The sequence below is a fragment of the Diadema antillarum genome, unplaced genomic scaffold (assembly GCF_040938485.1).
Source record: "Diadema antillarum isolate AM-2024a unplaced genomic scaffold, OU_Dant_1.0 scf00000070, whole genome shotgun sequence".
Classification (NCBI taxonomy): Eukaryota; Metazoa; Echinodermata; class Echinoidea; order Diadematoida; family Diadematidae; genus Diadema; species Diadema antillarum.
The window spans coordinates 3,167,996-3,185,135 of record NW_027270959.1 but is presented as its reverse complement, the minus strand read 5'-3'; the positions used below and the strand labels follow the sequence as shown (position 1 = coordinate 3,185,135).

The window sequence follows — 17,140 nt, the reverse complement described above, 5'->3', positions numbered from 1 at the left end:
ATACCGTTTGTTAATCCTATATTTCTTCATAGAACATTCCTGTAAGTACTACCCTCCTCCTCTGGACGGGGCCCTGACATGTCATGAAGCAGGGGAAAACACGTTCTGCTCGGTCCTGTGCAACAAGTACTACACGTTCGCCGGCGTCCCGGAATCTATATACATCTGTGACGCCACGAAGGAATGGGTGACTGGTGTATCTACGCTGCGGCCGGCGTTTATGCCATGGCCTGATTGCACTGGTGAGTGGTTCCTTCCGTCCTGGAGAAATTCAAAACTTGCTTGATGTTAATGATTCAACTTTATAAAAGCTTACCTCTAGTGATATTGGTGAGATGCAGGTTTGGATGACGATGTCACGCGTTCAAATCTCCCAGTTTGCTTGTCCATTTCGTTTGCACACTATGTAGAACGAAATTTACTTGATATCTGAACACAACAATTAATAGTAACTAGTAATTATTTATAGTAACTCCCCGTTTCTGATTAATGACCTATAATTTGGCTCTTGCAAAAAAAAATCCTCCATCGGAAACAAATCAAAAGAAACAAATTGAGATAATACATACATATCTAACTCTTTCAACCCTAATGTTTTGTCATTATGATCACAAAACGTCTATTATTCCAAATCAATGTGTTTCAACGGCAGATCAAAAATTACTTGCAATGATTTGCAAACCAATGAATTTAAGTCTACTTCATGAAATTTTTCTAGTATTTCAATTTCTACGTTAGGAAATTGAAAATCTTAAGTAGATTGATTGGTTGCGGGACCAGTGAAACTATCAACTTTGTATTACACAATACAATAATCATTACGGTATGCTGTTCTTGAGTCTGCCATAAACTCATTCCCTACGCAATAACCATTTCCCTTTTCAGTCATACCGCCTAATGCCGGTCGAACGTTCTCTAAGGGGGTCCGCTTCTACGCTGGTCCTTGCGACACTGAAAACAAGAAAATTCGAAAAAAGTTCTTGAGTCACTTCGAATCACTTGTGCTCGAGTCTTCGAACGGTATACTCTCCTGCAACGCTAGCGCGGGGTGCAACATCAAAGGTGTCCAAGTCACTTGCAGTGAGGCGGGGAACCGTCGGCGTAGGCAGGTGGGCAGTGAGGGCGTCCTCACTGTCACATTCACTGCTACAGTTGTGGCTCCACCACAAGACACAGATACCTTTGATCAGGTAAGCCAAAGAAAATAGTCTGCAGATGTAAAAGAGTCATGTAAGAGACATTTCATTTCATTTCGTTTATTTCTTTTCCAACAATTCAAAACATTTTCATACACAAAATAACACAATATCAATACAATGTAGTGACAAAGAAAAATACGTGAAGTTAAGAACACTACGCATTACAAAAGCAAGTGAAAATTGAATTTAAACTAAAGTTGCAGGAAATGGAGGAGACATGCTAAAAAGCTAAGCTTGTATTTTGCAGTCTCCTCGTGGACAAAAAGATATGGAATTACTTCTGTACAGCTGCTAAATTAAACAAGACCAATGATACTCTCTCTCCATCTCTCTCTCTCTCTCTCTCTCTCTCTCTCTTTTCTTGGGGGGGGGGGGGGGGGTGACTTGAGGCACAGGGCGTAACCAGAACACAATGACAGCATGTCTTTCTACCTATGGGGACAACACCTTTAAGCGGACTTGATATCAACTTTTGAATCTACCTACCTACCAGATTGCATAAAAAAGGGGGACTAGAAAAGAAGCACACACACACACACGCACGCGCGCACACACACAAATATATACACACTCAAAAGTTTCGCGACTCCTATCCGATTATATGAAATACACACAACAATTAAGCGTATGATGCACCATTGCACTTATGCTCAGTTGCACAGTGGCACATGAGGTGGTGAAATGTCTCTATCAGCTTTTAGCCCTGGGTGACCCGGTGAATAAACTAGGTCGTGCTAATGGAAATGTTAATACTACAAAGAAGGGTAACTTCACACAAGATAGTGTATACTCTGAAATAAACTTTTTAGAACAATGTTGGCACTTTCAGTCTTATGTACTTAAAAAATACAGTGAAAATCAATTGGTACATAAATCAACAAACCTATACATCATGTATACAAGGTGGTAACTTGCTGCACAATAGATACTACTTCAGGGTTGTGGGAAACATATAATGTAAAGATGGTATCTCATAGTCATGTGAAGGGGTTACGGATGGTGAATAGAACCACAAATTATCAATCCTCCAGTCCGCTCCCATAATGCTCACAGCACGAAGTGTCGGCCGTACGCGTCATGCATGCGGGACGAGAACGGGGAGTGAGGTGGCGATGCCTGAGTTGATGCGAAAACCGATGAGTGACGAACAATGTGCTGAACAATTGGCGAACAAGGACGAGTGACGTAACTATGATGCGTGACTTGTGACGGTCAATGACGTATGATGGGTACTGCATACTGAATAACATGCACTTGATGAGCCCAGGTCATCCCTGAAGTAAATTAAGTTTTGGATTATCAAAAGGGGAAAATAATTCTACCATCCCTACTACCTGTCACATCTCCTTTAAGCTTCATTCTGCCACGTTCATCTTTACAAGAAAATAGTCTGTTTGAATGAAACATCCAACAGACGAGCTTATCAGTTTTACGGCATGATAATAACAACATCTGTGCAATACACCTCACAAACCAATAAATGGCCTTTTGAATTTGCAGTTCCTTCACATCCAAACCGCCTCCTCCTGTTATTATTCTTACTCCGAAATTATATTTATCGGTACACCTCGATGATACTAAGTACAACTTGTCTACACACCTCAAAACATCGGGGTAACTGTTCATAAACGAAATCAATAACTAACCACACTATAAATTTCTTACGCCTCATTTCAGCTCCAAAGAGCCTCATCAATAATTTTGATGTAATAAACACAGCAAAGCATTCTCATAGTATACCATTTTTTTTCATACGTTACAGCATCATCTTACAATGGGGATTTTAAATTCTGTGTAAATTGATATATGTAATAATGATTTAGTGAAAGTATAGGCCTATGTAATAATAATGTAATAATTTTGTTTCTGTGGTTTACTAATTTCACAGCTCTTCCCACCTTCCTATGAAGGCAATATCGGCAATCAATGTTCTACAAAAACTACATAACAAAATACAAACAGTATGTATATTCAAAGTTCTTGAAGGGATAATGGGCTTCTCCTGGCCTGCGCTGACAAAAGTTAGTCTCCTTTAGAAAAAAAAAAACAACATCGCGACAAGAAAAAACAAATGTTGACTCTTTCATTTCAGATTGTTCAATGATAATTTGAGATGATGTCTAACTTTACCAAGCTCTTCGCCAAGAGTATTATGCTATATGCCAGTCATTAGTCTTATTTGTGTTTCTTAAATGGCATTTTTTCCCTCCAAATTCATGAAATGTAGTATTGAAAAGTATTAAGATTATTCCTAGGATGTTTAATAGGATGCAGAAGGCTCAAAGCAAAAAAAAAAAAAAAAAAATTTTACCAGCTACTTACTTGCTTGTGCTGTAGGCCGCCCTGGATGTTAATGTTCCTCAATCTTACCAGACATCACAAGATTTATATTACATACATTAATGCATTTTAGAGAGGGGTACCACCCGAAGGTATTGCACTGGATACATACATCGATTCGATACGAAACGTGCTTACCGACGGGGACATCTCGATTGACGGTACGAACATCACGCTGAATGCAACGAGCTTCGACGTTGACGATGACTACGTTGTGTCGTGTGAGCCAGGGGAAATCTTGGTAGACGATCTGTGTTGTGAGTAGCGTGACTTCCAAGGCCTGTATCTGTATATTCCCTGCTGGAAAGAACACAGTCTCCTACAATGTAAAACAGTGTAATCACAGTGTGAACACAGTGTGACATCTCTTCACACTGTTGAGTTCAAGCGTTGTGAACACAATGTGAGTCATCAATTCACAGTGTGAAACAGAGTATTACTATGTGAACACTCCGCAAAAACCACACCACAGTGTGAAATCATCTTCACACTGTTAAATTCGAGCTTTTTCACATATAGTCGACTATGGTTAACTGTGGGACACTGTGCTCTTTGCAGTATAGGGTTACATTAACGATTGATAATTGGAAGTTATGAAAGAAATGAGTAACATGGGCATTGGACTGAAACTTAAGTACAATGTTCTGCCTTGGTATATTATCAGGGGAAGGGATGATGACTATTTTGACTGATAACCGATGAGCCACCAACACGCACCAAGGCACCATTGCGAAAAACCTTGCCTAAGTTTTCACAACCTATTACCACCAGTCCTCTTTTGTTCAGTAAACATACTTGGAGTGAATCTAGGTGACCTGCATTCCTCATGTACATTCTTTCAATAAATTTACCTTATTCCGGATGCAAACTCCATCTTAAAATGTCAAGATCACTCATGAATACATTGGACAAGATCCACATGATCGAAAGTACTTACCTTTTATGTCGTATAGTCTTAATTTTAACCAGGGTTTCCATGTAAGACTCCTTTGAGGATATATGAGCACATAGATATTGTATGGGAGATCCGAACATTGTCCTCTTGTGGGCATTTTGTAATAAACAAAAAATGGTATTCCACTCATATGGTCTGGACTTTGATGGTATTAAACCGTGACATTCCAGAGAGAGAGTATTTCGTACAGTGTTGCACTAATGATGTGTAGACCTACAAATTTGTTGCTCCCAAGGACTTCAATAATCACAGAATGCGTTACTATGTACGTTACCGCACGTCAAGAGACAATCTCGAGTAATGTGAATTCGATATAACCTTGCCTTTCCTCCTTTATTTTTCTTGATTTTCCACATAAATGTTACCCTGGAACCAGTGCAATGCCCTCCTGGAACTGGACAAAGTGACAATAGGTGCGAGAGGTGTCCAGTGGGAACTTACCAGGACGAATACGGACAAGTCCAGTGCAAGAATTGTTCCGATGGCACATCCACTGTGTCACGCGGAAGCAGATCTTCAGACAGATGTAGAGGTCAGTATGTCCATTATCCCGAAGAGCATTGCAATTCTCGGCTTTCGCGTTTTCTTGCAGACTTGTCCTATCCTATACAGTATGAACTCCTCCCCCCCCCCCAAAAAAAAAAAAAATACAACGGGACCCTTCGCAATGACATCTTTAGAAATAGTGAATTAATCCAAATACAATTTCAGGATGTGAAATAATAACTCGTTGCCCACATCTAACAGAAAACCCCCCTTTCGATTTGCTTCAGTGGTCAAAGAGAAATGAGGAGTTGTGTAGAGCATGTCAGGAATTCCTTCCCTCCAAGTTCTGTCCATTATCTTTACATATCAATATGCAGTTCCAAGAGGATCCAGGTGCTGAATTTGGAAAAATCTGACCAATGACATGCTTTACAACAATTCACATTTCTCTGTGACTACTTACAATAACAAAATTGAATGGGGGTTTTCTGCTGAAAAGAGCTAAGATGTTGTATTTCAAGACCCTGAAGTAGCACTTAGAAGTTTAATCACATAGGGAGTAATCAATTAAATGCGAAAATACGATTGTAATTTTCTTCGGGGACAAAAAACTGTACACCCCGGTTTCAGCACGATGGCCTGTATCCCGCATCGAAGTTTGATATATTTTCACTGTGTCTTGATAGTAATGCATTGTAAGCATTATAGACGTTTTATAGACCTGTTTTCATTATGTCCTGTGCGTTAACCCCATTCGGCATTAATTGGTCAAGAAAATAAAAATGATATCATCATGTAAGATAATTCGAATCAATGATTTGGAATGGGATCTGTGAAAAAGAAGCCCGCATATTTTGACACAAGGCAGCATCAGGAGAGATGTATTATTATCTTGTGCGTGCTTTTAGTTCAATACGTTAATCTTTTCATATATTTCTGACAAGCCGAAGTTGAAAATAAGAATTTAATGTGGGCAGCCCCTGACTGACTTTACCCTTCGCAGCCCTCTGTGAACCCGGGACTTACTCGGCCTCAGGAGTGAAATCCTGCGTAGCGTGTGGCGAGGGCTTCTACCAGCCGGAGTTTGGGAGCAAATCGTGTCTACCTTGTCGAGAAGGTTACACCACCTGGACCATTGGTTCTGCGTCCGAAGACGAATGTACAAGTAAATCCACCAAGCTTCGAAATTGCTCTCCGTTGTGTTTATCAATTGTAGATGTCCCCTCGTTCTAGTGGAATCGTTTTTTAATCTTTATGTCCGCTCATTATCTGAATGTTGTAATGAAACTACTATAATGATTTTATAATATTTCTGAACACACTTCTAATGTTTCTCCGTCAAGCGAAGAACAAACTCGGTGGTTTCATTATAAAGTGAGATATTCCAGGTCTGAAGAACGTCTTCGCAAGTATACAGTCAAATATGTCTGTAACGACAATCATACGGAGACGGAAAAGTGGCCGTTATAGACAGGTGGCCGTTATAGAGAGGATCTTAAACACGACTTTTCGGGGCGGGGTTGTTTTTAGTGACCGTATACGGAAGGTGACACCTGTAGACAGGTGACCGACAAGGCATGTTTTATGACTATATCCAAAGCTGGTGTGGAAGTGTTCGCGTAACCACGAGCCCAATAATGTGTCCATTTGTCATGTTTGTGGTGATCTTTCGACAGATCCATGTCCGAAGGGTTATGTGTCTTACACGGGATTCAAACCATGCACACCGTGTTCACGGGGATTCTACCAGCCGGATATCCAACAATCCCAGTGCATCATTTGTCCCGCGGGAATGTACACACATGAGACTGGTGCGCACGCCATTGAATACTGCCAAGGTGAGCTCCTGAGGAGATATTCCAATCATGTCGGAATGAAAGGTTGCAGTGAGAACGAAAGAGCATAAAATGATGTGGGGGGGGGGGTGGGATAGAAAAAATGACTGAGAAAAACTATGATCACTATGATGAATCCAAATTGAGACGAAATGTAGACTTAGGATATAAGCCTATACTGTTACATCTCAATCCGAATCAAATTAAGAACAGACTTCGTTTAAAATATCTGCTCCTGGTCTTACAGAGCCTACTCTTTCCACATTTTCTATTAAACACTAAGGACCCTCTCACTCCCTTCCCCTCCTCCTCCTCCTACCCCCCCCCCCTCTCTCTCTCTCTCTCTCCCTCTCTCTCTCTTTTCTCTCTCTCTCTTAATCTATTTTCTGGTTCGTACGCTTTTGGTATGCAGTGATCGATGAATGTGAATTGAACCAACCATGTGGTCCCGGATCGACCTGCGTGGACCTTACTCATGGCTATCGCTGCGATTGTGCACCGGGATACGCCGGCGAGCACTGCGAAGTTGACATCGACGAATGTAGCAACAACGACGCGTGCCTAAACGGTGGTCGTTGCGAGGACCTCGTCGCGGGATATCGGTGTGAATGTCCGACGGGATACGCAGGGGCCAACTGCCAGATAAACGTTGACGACTGTATAGATGGTAAGTGATAGCGCCGATGATTTGTGTCGTTGAATGACTTATACAACACAGACGATAAAGGGATCGTTCAAACAAGCCTTTCCATGACTTTGAAAACGTATGTCGTTCTCAGGAGCTCAGCTAGTGTCCGTGATCGTACAGTTTTTCACTCTTGTAATGCAAGCTTCTTCAGCTGTTCGTGTTTAACATTCTTACAATCCTCGTAACGATAGGTCCAGTGGAAGGTATCTAGGAATATTCCGTTATCTTCCCTCATGCAGGGGAATTAGTAAGATATTATTCCGCAAATGCAGTAAATTATTTTATAACATCAATATTTGCAATGCAGCCTACTGTCGATTTGGTGCCACATGCATCGATGGTCTGAACTCCTACACGTGTCAGTGTCAAGACGGTTTTGCAGGAGAACACTGCGAGATTAACCTGTACGACTGCGCGTCGGACCCCTGTCAGAATGGTGCATCCTGTATAGATCTACAGGCGGTAAGCGCGTTGCACTTTATTCCCACTCCCGAGTGTTATCCATCGGAAATGGTTTCCCCTCTGTATCCAATACTGACATTACCAATGTGCATTAATGAATGTAATCATACACTCGTCCTTTTCAATGGATCGTTTTATTATTTCATTCATTCCTCTCTTTGTTTTCATCCCAAGATCACTGTTTAAAAAAGCCACATGTATCTTACTGAGACACCTCTCGTATAGTCCGGTCTCAAATGACCGTGTAACTACTGTAGAGTTACTGGGAGTTGATGATAATATGATAACCATTAATTGACAAATGATTGAGCAGGGTACACCGTGTGAGAAATGATAGGTATGTGTGCATGTGTGTTGATGAAATAAGAACGAGATACATCTACGAGATTCTGCTCAGCATTGTCTGAGGTGTAAAAGTATCCGAAAGGTTTGGAGAACACATCTGATGTAACCTGCACAATAATATCCCTGTCTAGCAAGCAATTGCAGGCATAATAAAGTAAAAATTACCCCTGCCCACTGTCTATGCCACTTCATCCACATTCCCCGTTGTTATGTTTACAGGATTTCTCCTGCTGCTGCCTCCCGGGATACACTGGTCGCTTCTGCGAGGAGATAAAAGACTACTGTGCTTCAGCTCCGTGTTACGGGGGTGCCAACTGTACCTCTACCATCACTAACTACGAATGCGCATGTCCCCCTGGTTTCACTGGTCGCGACTGCGATGTTGACATCGATGAGTGCAGTGCCGTCAGTTGCGAAAATGGCGGCACTTGTAAAGATCTCATCAACGGATTTCAGTGCGCTTGTCCTCTTGGTTTCATCGGAGAGCAATGTGAACAAGGTATATTTCAGCATCACTTCTCGTCACATCCTGGGAAGTTAATCGAAATATCATTGGGTTGTGTTCTAAACCCTGCCATGCACATACAACAAAACTTATTGGCCCGAATTCACGAAGGTGGTACAAATGAAACCATGGTTTGGACAAAAAGTACGGAGCGCCAAGTGTCGTTACAAAAATCAGTAATTTCTTCAATGAAATGATTATTTTGTAACGAAATGACAACATTTTGTGAGTAAATGAACATTTCGTCCACGAAATAATAATTTCGTTAACGAAACGGTCATTTTGTCGACGAAATGACCAATTTCGTAACGAAACATTCCGTGCGACACTTGGCGCTCCATGCTTTCATTTGTACCACCTTCGTGAATTCCTACCAACTAGTGTATGATGTCATTTTTTTCTTTTTTAGATTTTTGACATAACAATTTTTGCCGACAATTTATTCGATGTGCTGATCTCCAAAGTTTGACATCATGATCTTTACTGATTTGCACCAAAAAGGAATTCAGAATTCAGTGTCCCCTAAAGTAGGCAATCATAAAGTCTCATTACATGTGGAATTACACGACGTTTTATACAGTGTAGTATATACAGTATTCTTTTACATGATCGCTTTACTTAATGAAAATGTTCACTTGTCAAAATTTCATCGTGATATGTATTGAAGGAATGGGGGCATACCTGGTTGTTTCTTCATTTCCTAATGTTATAATTGGAAACAAGTCTGATGGTATTTTAAAGACCCTGGCAAGCCATTACAGCAGTAAAATCGTATCATATGTCAACCGGGATTACTTTTGTTTCAAATATATGCATTGACAGTTTTGATACGTTGATATGAGGAAGTACTCCATGTTCGAGCTTTTTGTTTGTTGGTTTATTTTGTGTGTATTGTCTGTAGTGCTGTCGTCGGATTTCGATCTTCCGTTTCCGTCGGCCAGAACGACAGATCGAGCCGAATTAGAGGGCGTCCTACCAGATCTCTTCGAATTCACTCTCTCTTTCTGGATGACAACGTCCGACCAAGAGAACTACGGCACTCCAGTTTCCTACGCAGTGAGAGGTCAAAACGATGAGGAAGATATGGACAACGCCCTCACGCTTCAAGATTATAACAACCTCGTTCTCTTCGTGAATGGCGAGGCAGCTTTCACGTATGTTCAGGCAAATAGGTGAGCGCAAGGTCTTCAATAGGCACTATCAAAATGAATCCTATAAGTGCCCGAAAAGTGAGGGTGATCCTTCCTCTGGTATGATTTCAGTCGGCAGTGAGCACAAAATTATTGCTTCATTTGTCACTAAGTGATTAAATGACTTCACTCTTTGATTGCAGCATGGTCTCCATATTCTGTGAATGGAATTGTTCTTACCTTATTCAATTGTTCTTACAAAGCTGAAGGTTAGATAAATCCCAGGAAAGCATTTTCGAAATGGCGCTACCAGGAGATTATATCAAATGACATATTGTCAAGATAGGTTCTTTGTTTAAGTTTGTTTATATAATCAAGCAGGACGCTTTTCTCTGTTGGTGTAAGTCAAAATTGAGGTGATTTGGGTCAATTCATTGATCAAAGAACACTCATTAAAAAGGTGTTCCCGCTGGTAGAAGTGATAGTGGGCTGAAGCAAGATATACCAGTGTCATTGGCAGATCTTACGGAGGGGACACGAAGCCGTCCGTCGAGTAGCTGCGCGCCATACCATCTCGATGTTTTCTATAATCCACACCCAAATTGAGCTTCGAATTCATTTTTCTTTTCTCAGAGACAGTAACTGGCGCTTTATAACAGTAACGTGGACCAGCGAGACGGGGGCGTGGGCAATCTACGTCGACGGACGCCGAGAAAATTCAGGTTCGGATTTGTCCCGCGGGAACCTGATCAGGGGGCGGGGCATGTTTGTGGTTGGCCAGGAGCAGGATAGCTACGCGGGATCCTATGTTTCGAGGGAATCCTTCATCGGGACAATAACACAGGTCAGGATATGTTTCTTAATTTAACCCTCTGCGTGTGTGACATTAATTTCTTATCCAAAGGGGTGTGTGTGTGTGTGTGTGTGTGTGTGTGTGTGTGTAATGTATATTTCTGCACATTTGACTCATTGGAACAAATAGGGTTACGGAAAGATCTACCAACTGTCTAATGATTTCATTGTGCAGTGATTGCAGTTACCATAGACACAAAACGAAATCTTGCGACAGATTTTTTTAAAGCTGCCCTTCCTTTGCTAAGGTAGTTGACAGTGGTTGATGGTACGAAATCATCTTTAAGGTGAACAGGATGAGCAGTCTTGGTTCTACACTTTGCATGATAGCCTAACCTAGCTATTATCCTGTTTCTCTTTTCATTTATCCCATATAAAGTCATTTTACTAAAGCTCATAAAGCTGACCTACAATGTATCAACAGACGAATACCTGCTATGAAGAGAAAATGAATAGATGGTGGAATACATTCCTAAATCGAATAACTAAGTCGGTCGATTTTTTTTTTCAGTGCCCAGAAATAGTTAAAGGGATCGTATAGTTTTGGTTGAGACCTCATTTCAGGTTTTTAACATTTTTTGGTGAGATAATGAGGAACATCTAATGAAATATGAAAGAGCATGTAATTCCACGAGGAATTCAACGTTTATTTGACAAAAATTGGTTTTGAAATGGCTGAGATATCCAAAACAGAGCGATTCTAATAAAGTGTGGGACCCACATTTGATTATGATCGCGTTTTTTACTTTGTTTTTTGGATGTTTTAGTCATTCCAAACCCGATTTTCATCAAATAAACTTTTAATTCTTCTTAAAATGGTATGTTCTGTACTATTTCATAAGTGTTTTCTTGGTATCTCGCAAAAAGTTAAAAGCCCAATTCTGATCTCCACCAATACTGTCCATCCCTTTAACTTCATGAAACCATAGGTTCAACCCAAGGTGGTGGGCGAGTTTGCAATCTGTTTGAATTTACGAGATGAACATCTCATTCGAATAATCATACCGCTTTGGCTGAATTCAGCAAACGTTTGATCTGACATGTTACTTTCAGGTGAATGTGTGGGACTACGCGATGAATCCGGACGAGATTCTGGACGTACATGCATCGTGCACACACTCTGGCAACGCCATTTCATGGTCTCAGCTGTCCACAGGGATTAGGGGTCAAATCACAGCGCGTACTCCGTCCGCGCAATGCGGTGGTAAGTTTGTGCTGTGCTGCAGCCAGATGATTTTAGTTTGTATGATTTCAAATACTTAACCGACGTTTTTGTTTGTTTGTTTTTTCGGCAGAGGGTCTATATGGAGTGTTTTTACTTCAGTCATTAATAGATACATGTATGTACACATACACTGTCACAGACCAAATGTCCAGATGAAATGGAATTGGAATTAGGGCCTAATGTGCAATGAATTACACTATAAGAGAGTCCAAAGAAATCAAATTACAGATCACGCGAATAAATGTGGCCTCCTTGAAGACAGCATGTAACATCATTTAAACAGAGAATATTATGTCTAGACATGTTACACACATACTTGAAATGAAGTAAAACACATTTCTGCTTGTAGTCCTCATTAGCAACGGATTAATTGATTCTTAACAGAAGTAGCAACTACAAAACTAAGAGCGATATTTTTTAACCACTTTGATAGTTTTTTTTTTAAAGATTCCTCTGAAAACACAAGCACGCAAAAAAGGGGAAATTTCAGGAAACATCATTGCTTATTTTTCCTTTCCACTTGAAGACGTCGGAGGCGACGTTGGAATACGGAAAATCTCATCAAAATCTGACAAGTGGACTTCGGACGATAAATATTATAATGACATTGTAATTTTGTGCAGGCAACACGGTGTAATTATGCTAATAATTAGATGGATATTCCAATGTGGCTTATCATTCAATTATTGATTCGTTGTTGTAATTTTGTTGCGGTAGCAATCGACATGTGTGAGGCATCATACTGCATGAACGGAGGAGTATGTGTGGAGAATCAGTCCGGACGTTTCTGCGTGTGCTCTCAGGGATGGTATGGACCGCGATGTGAGACCGAGGCCGTACCGTGTGCGCTAGGCATCCAGTGTTTGAACGGCGGGAGCTGCATGGGACAAAATGGTGTTTGCGCATGCCCGATAGGAGTGGAAGGTAATTGTGAGGTGCTCCTCCAAATGCACATTGACGTATTTACTTTTATTCTTGTTGTTATTGTTTTGTCTCAGTAAGTGTGTCTACCGTGTAAACAAAGGGATAACTGTACCAAGATACAGAATTCATTGATTTCTACTTAGAAAAAAAAAATGTTTGTGTACGGAAAGCCTAATGTGTCATAATTAATCTGGGATTATCGACTGATGGACCGGTCTATAAACCATTTTTTTTTTTCTTAAGCTGTGGCTTGCCACAAGGCAAATATCCTATAAAAACGATAAAAAATAGATTTCACCTTATATCTATCGCCAAAAGGCCCCCGAAAAAGAGGGGAAAAGTCCAATAATCGAAAACGCTTTTCGATTATGGAACATTTGGCCTGCTATACTTTTGTGTGTGAGTGTGTGTGTGTGTGTGTGTGTGCGATTTTAAACAATAATACTATCAATTTATATAAAGTCAGAATCTTGTGCATAGTCACTGACTCTTGTATCGGCCACGGGAAAAGAAAGAGAAAGGATTGAAAATAACGCCCCATCTGGCAATGGGTGTTGGCGCTGTGTACTGGCACGATCATCTATCCATAGGCCTAATATACTTCCCTACCTTTCGTTTCATTGTCTTTCTATTTCTAAAAGGACGCAATTGCGAAGATGTTGTTGGTTGTGACAGTCTACAATGCCAAAATGGCAGCATATGCTCCATTAGTATGGGCAAGCCAGTTTGTGCCTGCAGCAGTGGCTTTACAGGCCGACGTTGCCAATTTGGTGAGTGCATCTGAATATCCCTCCTTTTTTCTCTTTTTCATGTCTTTCTATGTTTGTGTTATTTTCCTTCAAAGTGTAGTCGCAGTTTTAGATACTGACAATTAAGTAAAATTTGTCATGTTTGGACATGTTTGTACACTGGTCGTATCAGATTATGTTATTTGTGTTTCATACAAAATAAAGCTTGAATGTTTTCATACATTTTGATATCAAATTACCATGCATTCGTATCAAAGGCCACTAGTTTTGCTGACACGTCTATAGCATAACATATATCTGCACAAGTCCTCCGATCTGTACACAAATTGTCATCGGTTTTTTTTTTTCGTATATGAAACAGGAAAACGCAGAAGTTGTGCCCTTAGCCTCAATGATTTTGTCGTTTTTGATGTTGTTGTTTCTGTTGTTGCTGCAATAAGCTAGATACTAGATAACGGTGTGTGTGTGTGGGGGGGGGGGGGTTGTACATAATATTTCCAAGTGTGAAATATTAGTGTACAAAACAATAAGAAAGTTGTGAACCGTTGACAGCGGCTGATTTGGACAATGTTCTTGCGGTCAATGTCGTCAGTTGGCGAAAACGGTGAAATTAAAATCGTTATTTTTAATGTTCTTATTCATATTTGAGGAAAAAAAAAATTCTACACGAGTGTTTTTTTTTTTTCAAAGACAGCATGACAGTGGCGTGGAATTTTATTTTGTGGGTGACAGTCTTCATATTTTGTGTGTTTGACGCACAATTTAAAATTTCATTGCTTTTTTCCGTGTTGCGATAGATGTGAACGAGTGCTCGTCTGACAATGGAGGGTGCGATCACATCTGTCAGAACTCTTTTGGTTCATTCTCCTGTTCGTGCAATAGGGGATACGTTCTTCAAGAAGATGGCAAAACGTGCAATGGTAAGAGAATGATATATTTAGCGGAATAAACTCACCTATTCTCATCCTTCTCTTTCTCTACCTCCTTACTTCCTTCTTTCAAACCCTTGCGTAATGTCTTCGGACTAATACCCGCAATAATGAAATACCTCAAAAGGGAATAAAACCCGGATAAAAGTGTGAATTGAGTATATACAGAGATATTTTCAGAAGGCATCAGTGAAGTTAGAGAGAAACTGTACAATTTGTTCCAAAGTTATGGATTTCTAAAGTTTCAGTAACGCGACGACTTTACAAGAAGACTACCAAAAGTTGTGATGGCACAGCAGGACAAAGACAAAGTGCTCTTCCATTTTGCTAAAACAAAATGAAAATTGCTGAATATTCGTTATATGTTCTTTATCATAAATCATAACTTTTGAAAGGGTTTCTCGATTTTCTTCAAACTTTCCTTGCGTGTTCTACCAATATTTTTGCATTTATTCCTCATACTGATAAATTTAAGTGTCGTTCCCCTTTAATCAGTCATTGATACAATGTATAGATAGATGCAAAATATTTGTAACAAGTGTGAACTTAACAAAGATGTCCTTTGAGGTGCAACATCATTTTACAAAGAATTCAAGATTACCCGAATTGATGATTCAAAACCCAACGGAACATGACGATGAATGCATGAATGAATGATGATAATGATAATATGAATGGCATGATGAATATGAAAATTGATACATATTAAATTATATAATGATTGATTTTAAATCAAATGTCGATTGGGCAATTTGTCTGTCAGTTGCAACGAAATAATATTTTGTGTGGTCACTTACCTTCACAGATATCAGTTTCTGCGAGTACAAAGGGACATTTTATGCCGTGAGTATCACCAAATCTTTTGACCACGAGATGACCAGATGACGGTTTTTAAGATCATAAAAATAGGCTGACAATTATCATTTGTAGTATTTCAAACAATATGCCACATGGTGATTTCACCGTAGAATAAGAGGAAGTGGCACAAAAACTGTTATGAAAACATGTGGCTTGCATGCTGGGACATAGAGCGACCCACATAATGACGATCGTTTCTTTTCATTGGGTCCCTCCACTTTTCGTACCTGCATGATCGTTCTCCTTGGTGATTTATTGCAATGTTTCGTTATTGCAATGTTGGCGTATGATAATGCTTTGTTATTGTACAATATATGTTCCTTTTACAATGTACCATTTACATTACTCTTTTGTAAAAAAAAAAGAGAGTGGAGTGACGGTGTTCGATATGTTTTGTCGAAAATTGCAAATACAGCTGTAAACATGAATTAAATTGAATTAAATAATCGTAGATATAGATACGCTCTACGGCAGAAATCCAATCATATATCAATTCATATGTTTTCGAAGTCCAGAAATCTCCACACACTTTACTAAGGAGCTACCAAAATACCGTAGCCAGAAGATTAAATTTTCAGACAAGGCCTGGTTTGTCATGTTGCATGGCGCCGTATGAAGATCGTTGATATTCGACGTCGTAAAAACTTCATGTACGAGGGCCCTGGTTCATAAAGCTGTTAGTTATGCATGACTTTACGAACGAATGGAATTTGAAGTGCCAATATGTGTGCCCAGTTTTATCCTTACGTTTTTACAAAGTAAACGACTGTATGTCAATGAATCATCTACATTGGTCCAAAAACACACGTTCAACTAAAATGTGTGTTGACATGTGAGAATGATCATCTAACATCTGCTAATTTCAACTTTGGCTATTGAAATGAACAGCAATTAGGTTGCCCTTTTGGCTTGCCATATTTAAGTTGTTCGTAAAGTCGTGCCTAACTTTACGAACACCTTTATGAAACGGAACCCAGTTCGGGCAGCACACTCCAGGAAGCAACAATCCTTTCAAGTAGCACAGTTGCAAATTAAGCAAAACAAGTTAATCATTTCTTGTTTGTTTGTTTTTTATTTACCATTTCTTGTTTATTTGTTTTTTATTTCATTTTTCTTCTGTCACAGAGAGGAAACACGTGGGAAGACGGGTGTGATGAATGTATTTGTCAAAACGGGAGAGCGCAATGTTCACCGAGAACTTGTCCTGTATTGAACTGCAACGCGGTAGGTTAACCCGTGTCACTGTGTATGTATTGTTGTAACAGGCATCTCCCCTTTGTTTAAAGTGTTAATAGACATAGGCCTACGCATTCAAACTATAATACCTAAAATACAGTAATACTTTAATCATATGATTATGCATGTCGTTTGTGCAGTTGTAAAAAAAAAGGGTTTAAACGAAGGAAGCAATATACTTGTCTATACACAGTGATTGCACATGTACATAAATGTGTGTATAACATCAAGTTCCTGCCTTCACTTGACATAATTAGGCCATTCGTAAATATAGAATACAACAACCCTAGAAGATGCAGCACTCAGAAAATTATACGTCATATATACCGTGTCCAGAGGCAAGAGAAATGTAACAGCAGTAGAATTTTGAGATAGTGGTGGTGATTAATACACCACCATGAAAATGCACAATTGGTTATTAT

The 17,140-nt window shown here is 39.8% G+C and overlaps 1 protein-coding gene across 1 annotated transcript in view; it reads left to right on the top strand.

The window, feature by feature from the left end:
* The window catches only part of LOC139716851 (sushi, von Willebrand factor type A, EGF and pentraxin domain-containing protein 1-like), a 50,512-nt gene that overhangs the window by 23,850 nt on the left and 9,522 nt on the right, over window positions 1–17,140 (top strand). Inside the window, exons 10-26 of the mRNA XM_071628384.1 lie at window positions 33–242; window positions 886–1,190; window positions 3,613–3,796; window positions 4,871–5,026; window positions 5,984–6,145; window positions 6,657–6,818; window positions 7,228–7,482; window positions 7,811–7,965; window positions 8,530–8,809; window positions 9,717–9,987; window positions 10,579–10,789; window positions 11,851–12,001; window positions 12,740–12,946; window positions 13,588–13,716; window positions 14,493–14,615; window positions 15,430–15,467; window positions 16,608–16,706. Of these exons, the coding sequence (XP_071484485.1) occupies window positions 33–242; window positions 886–1,190; window positions 3,613–3,796; window positions 4,871–5,026; window positions 5,984–6,145; window positions 6,657–6,818; window positions 7,228–7,482; window positions 7,811–7,965; window positions 8,530–8,809; window positions 9,717–9,987; window positions 10,579–10,789; window positions 11,851–12,001; window positions 12,740–12,946; window positions 13,588–13,716; window positions 14,493–14,615; window positions 15,430–15,467; window positions 16,608–16,706 (3,098 nt within the window). The remainder of the gene's footprint in view (window positions 1–32; window positions 243–885; window positions 1,191–3,612; window positions 3,797–4,870; window positions 5,027–5,983; window positions 6,146–6,656; window positions 6,819–7,227; window positions 7,483–7,810; window positions 7,966–8,529; window positions 8,810–9,716; window positions 9,988–10,578; window positions 10,790–11,850; window positions 12,002–12,739; window positions 12,947–13,587; window positions 13,717–14,492; window positions 14,616–15,429; window positions 15,468–16,607; window positions 16,707–17,140) is intronic.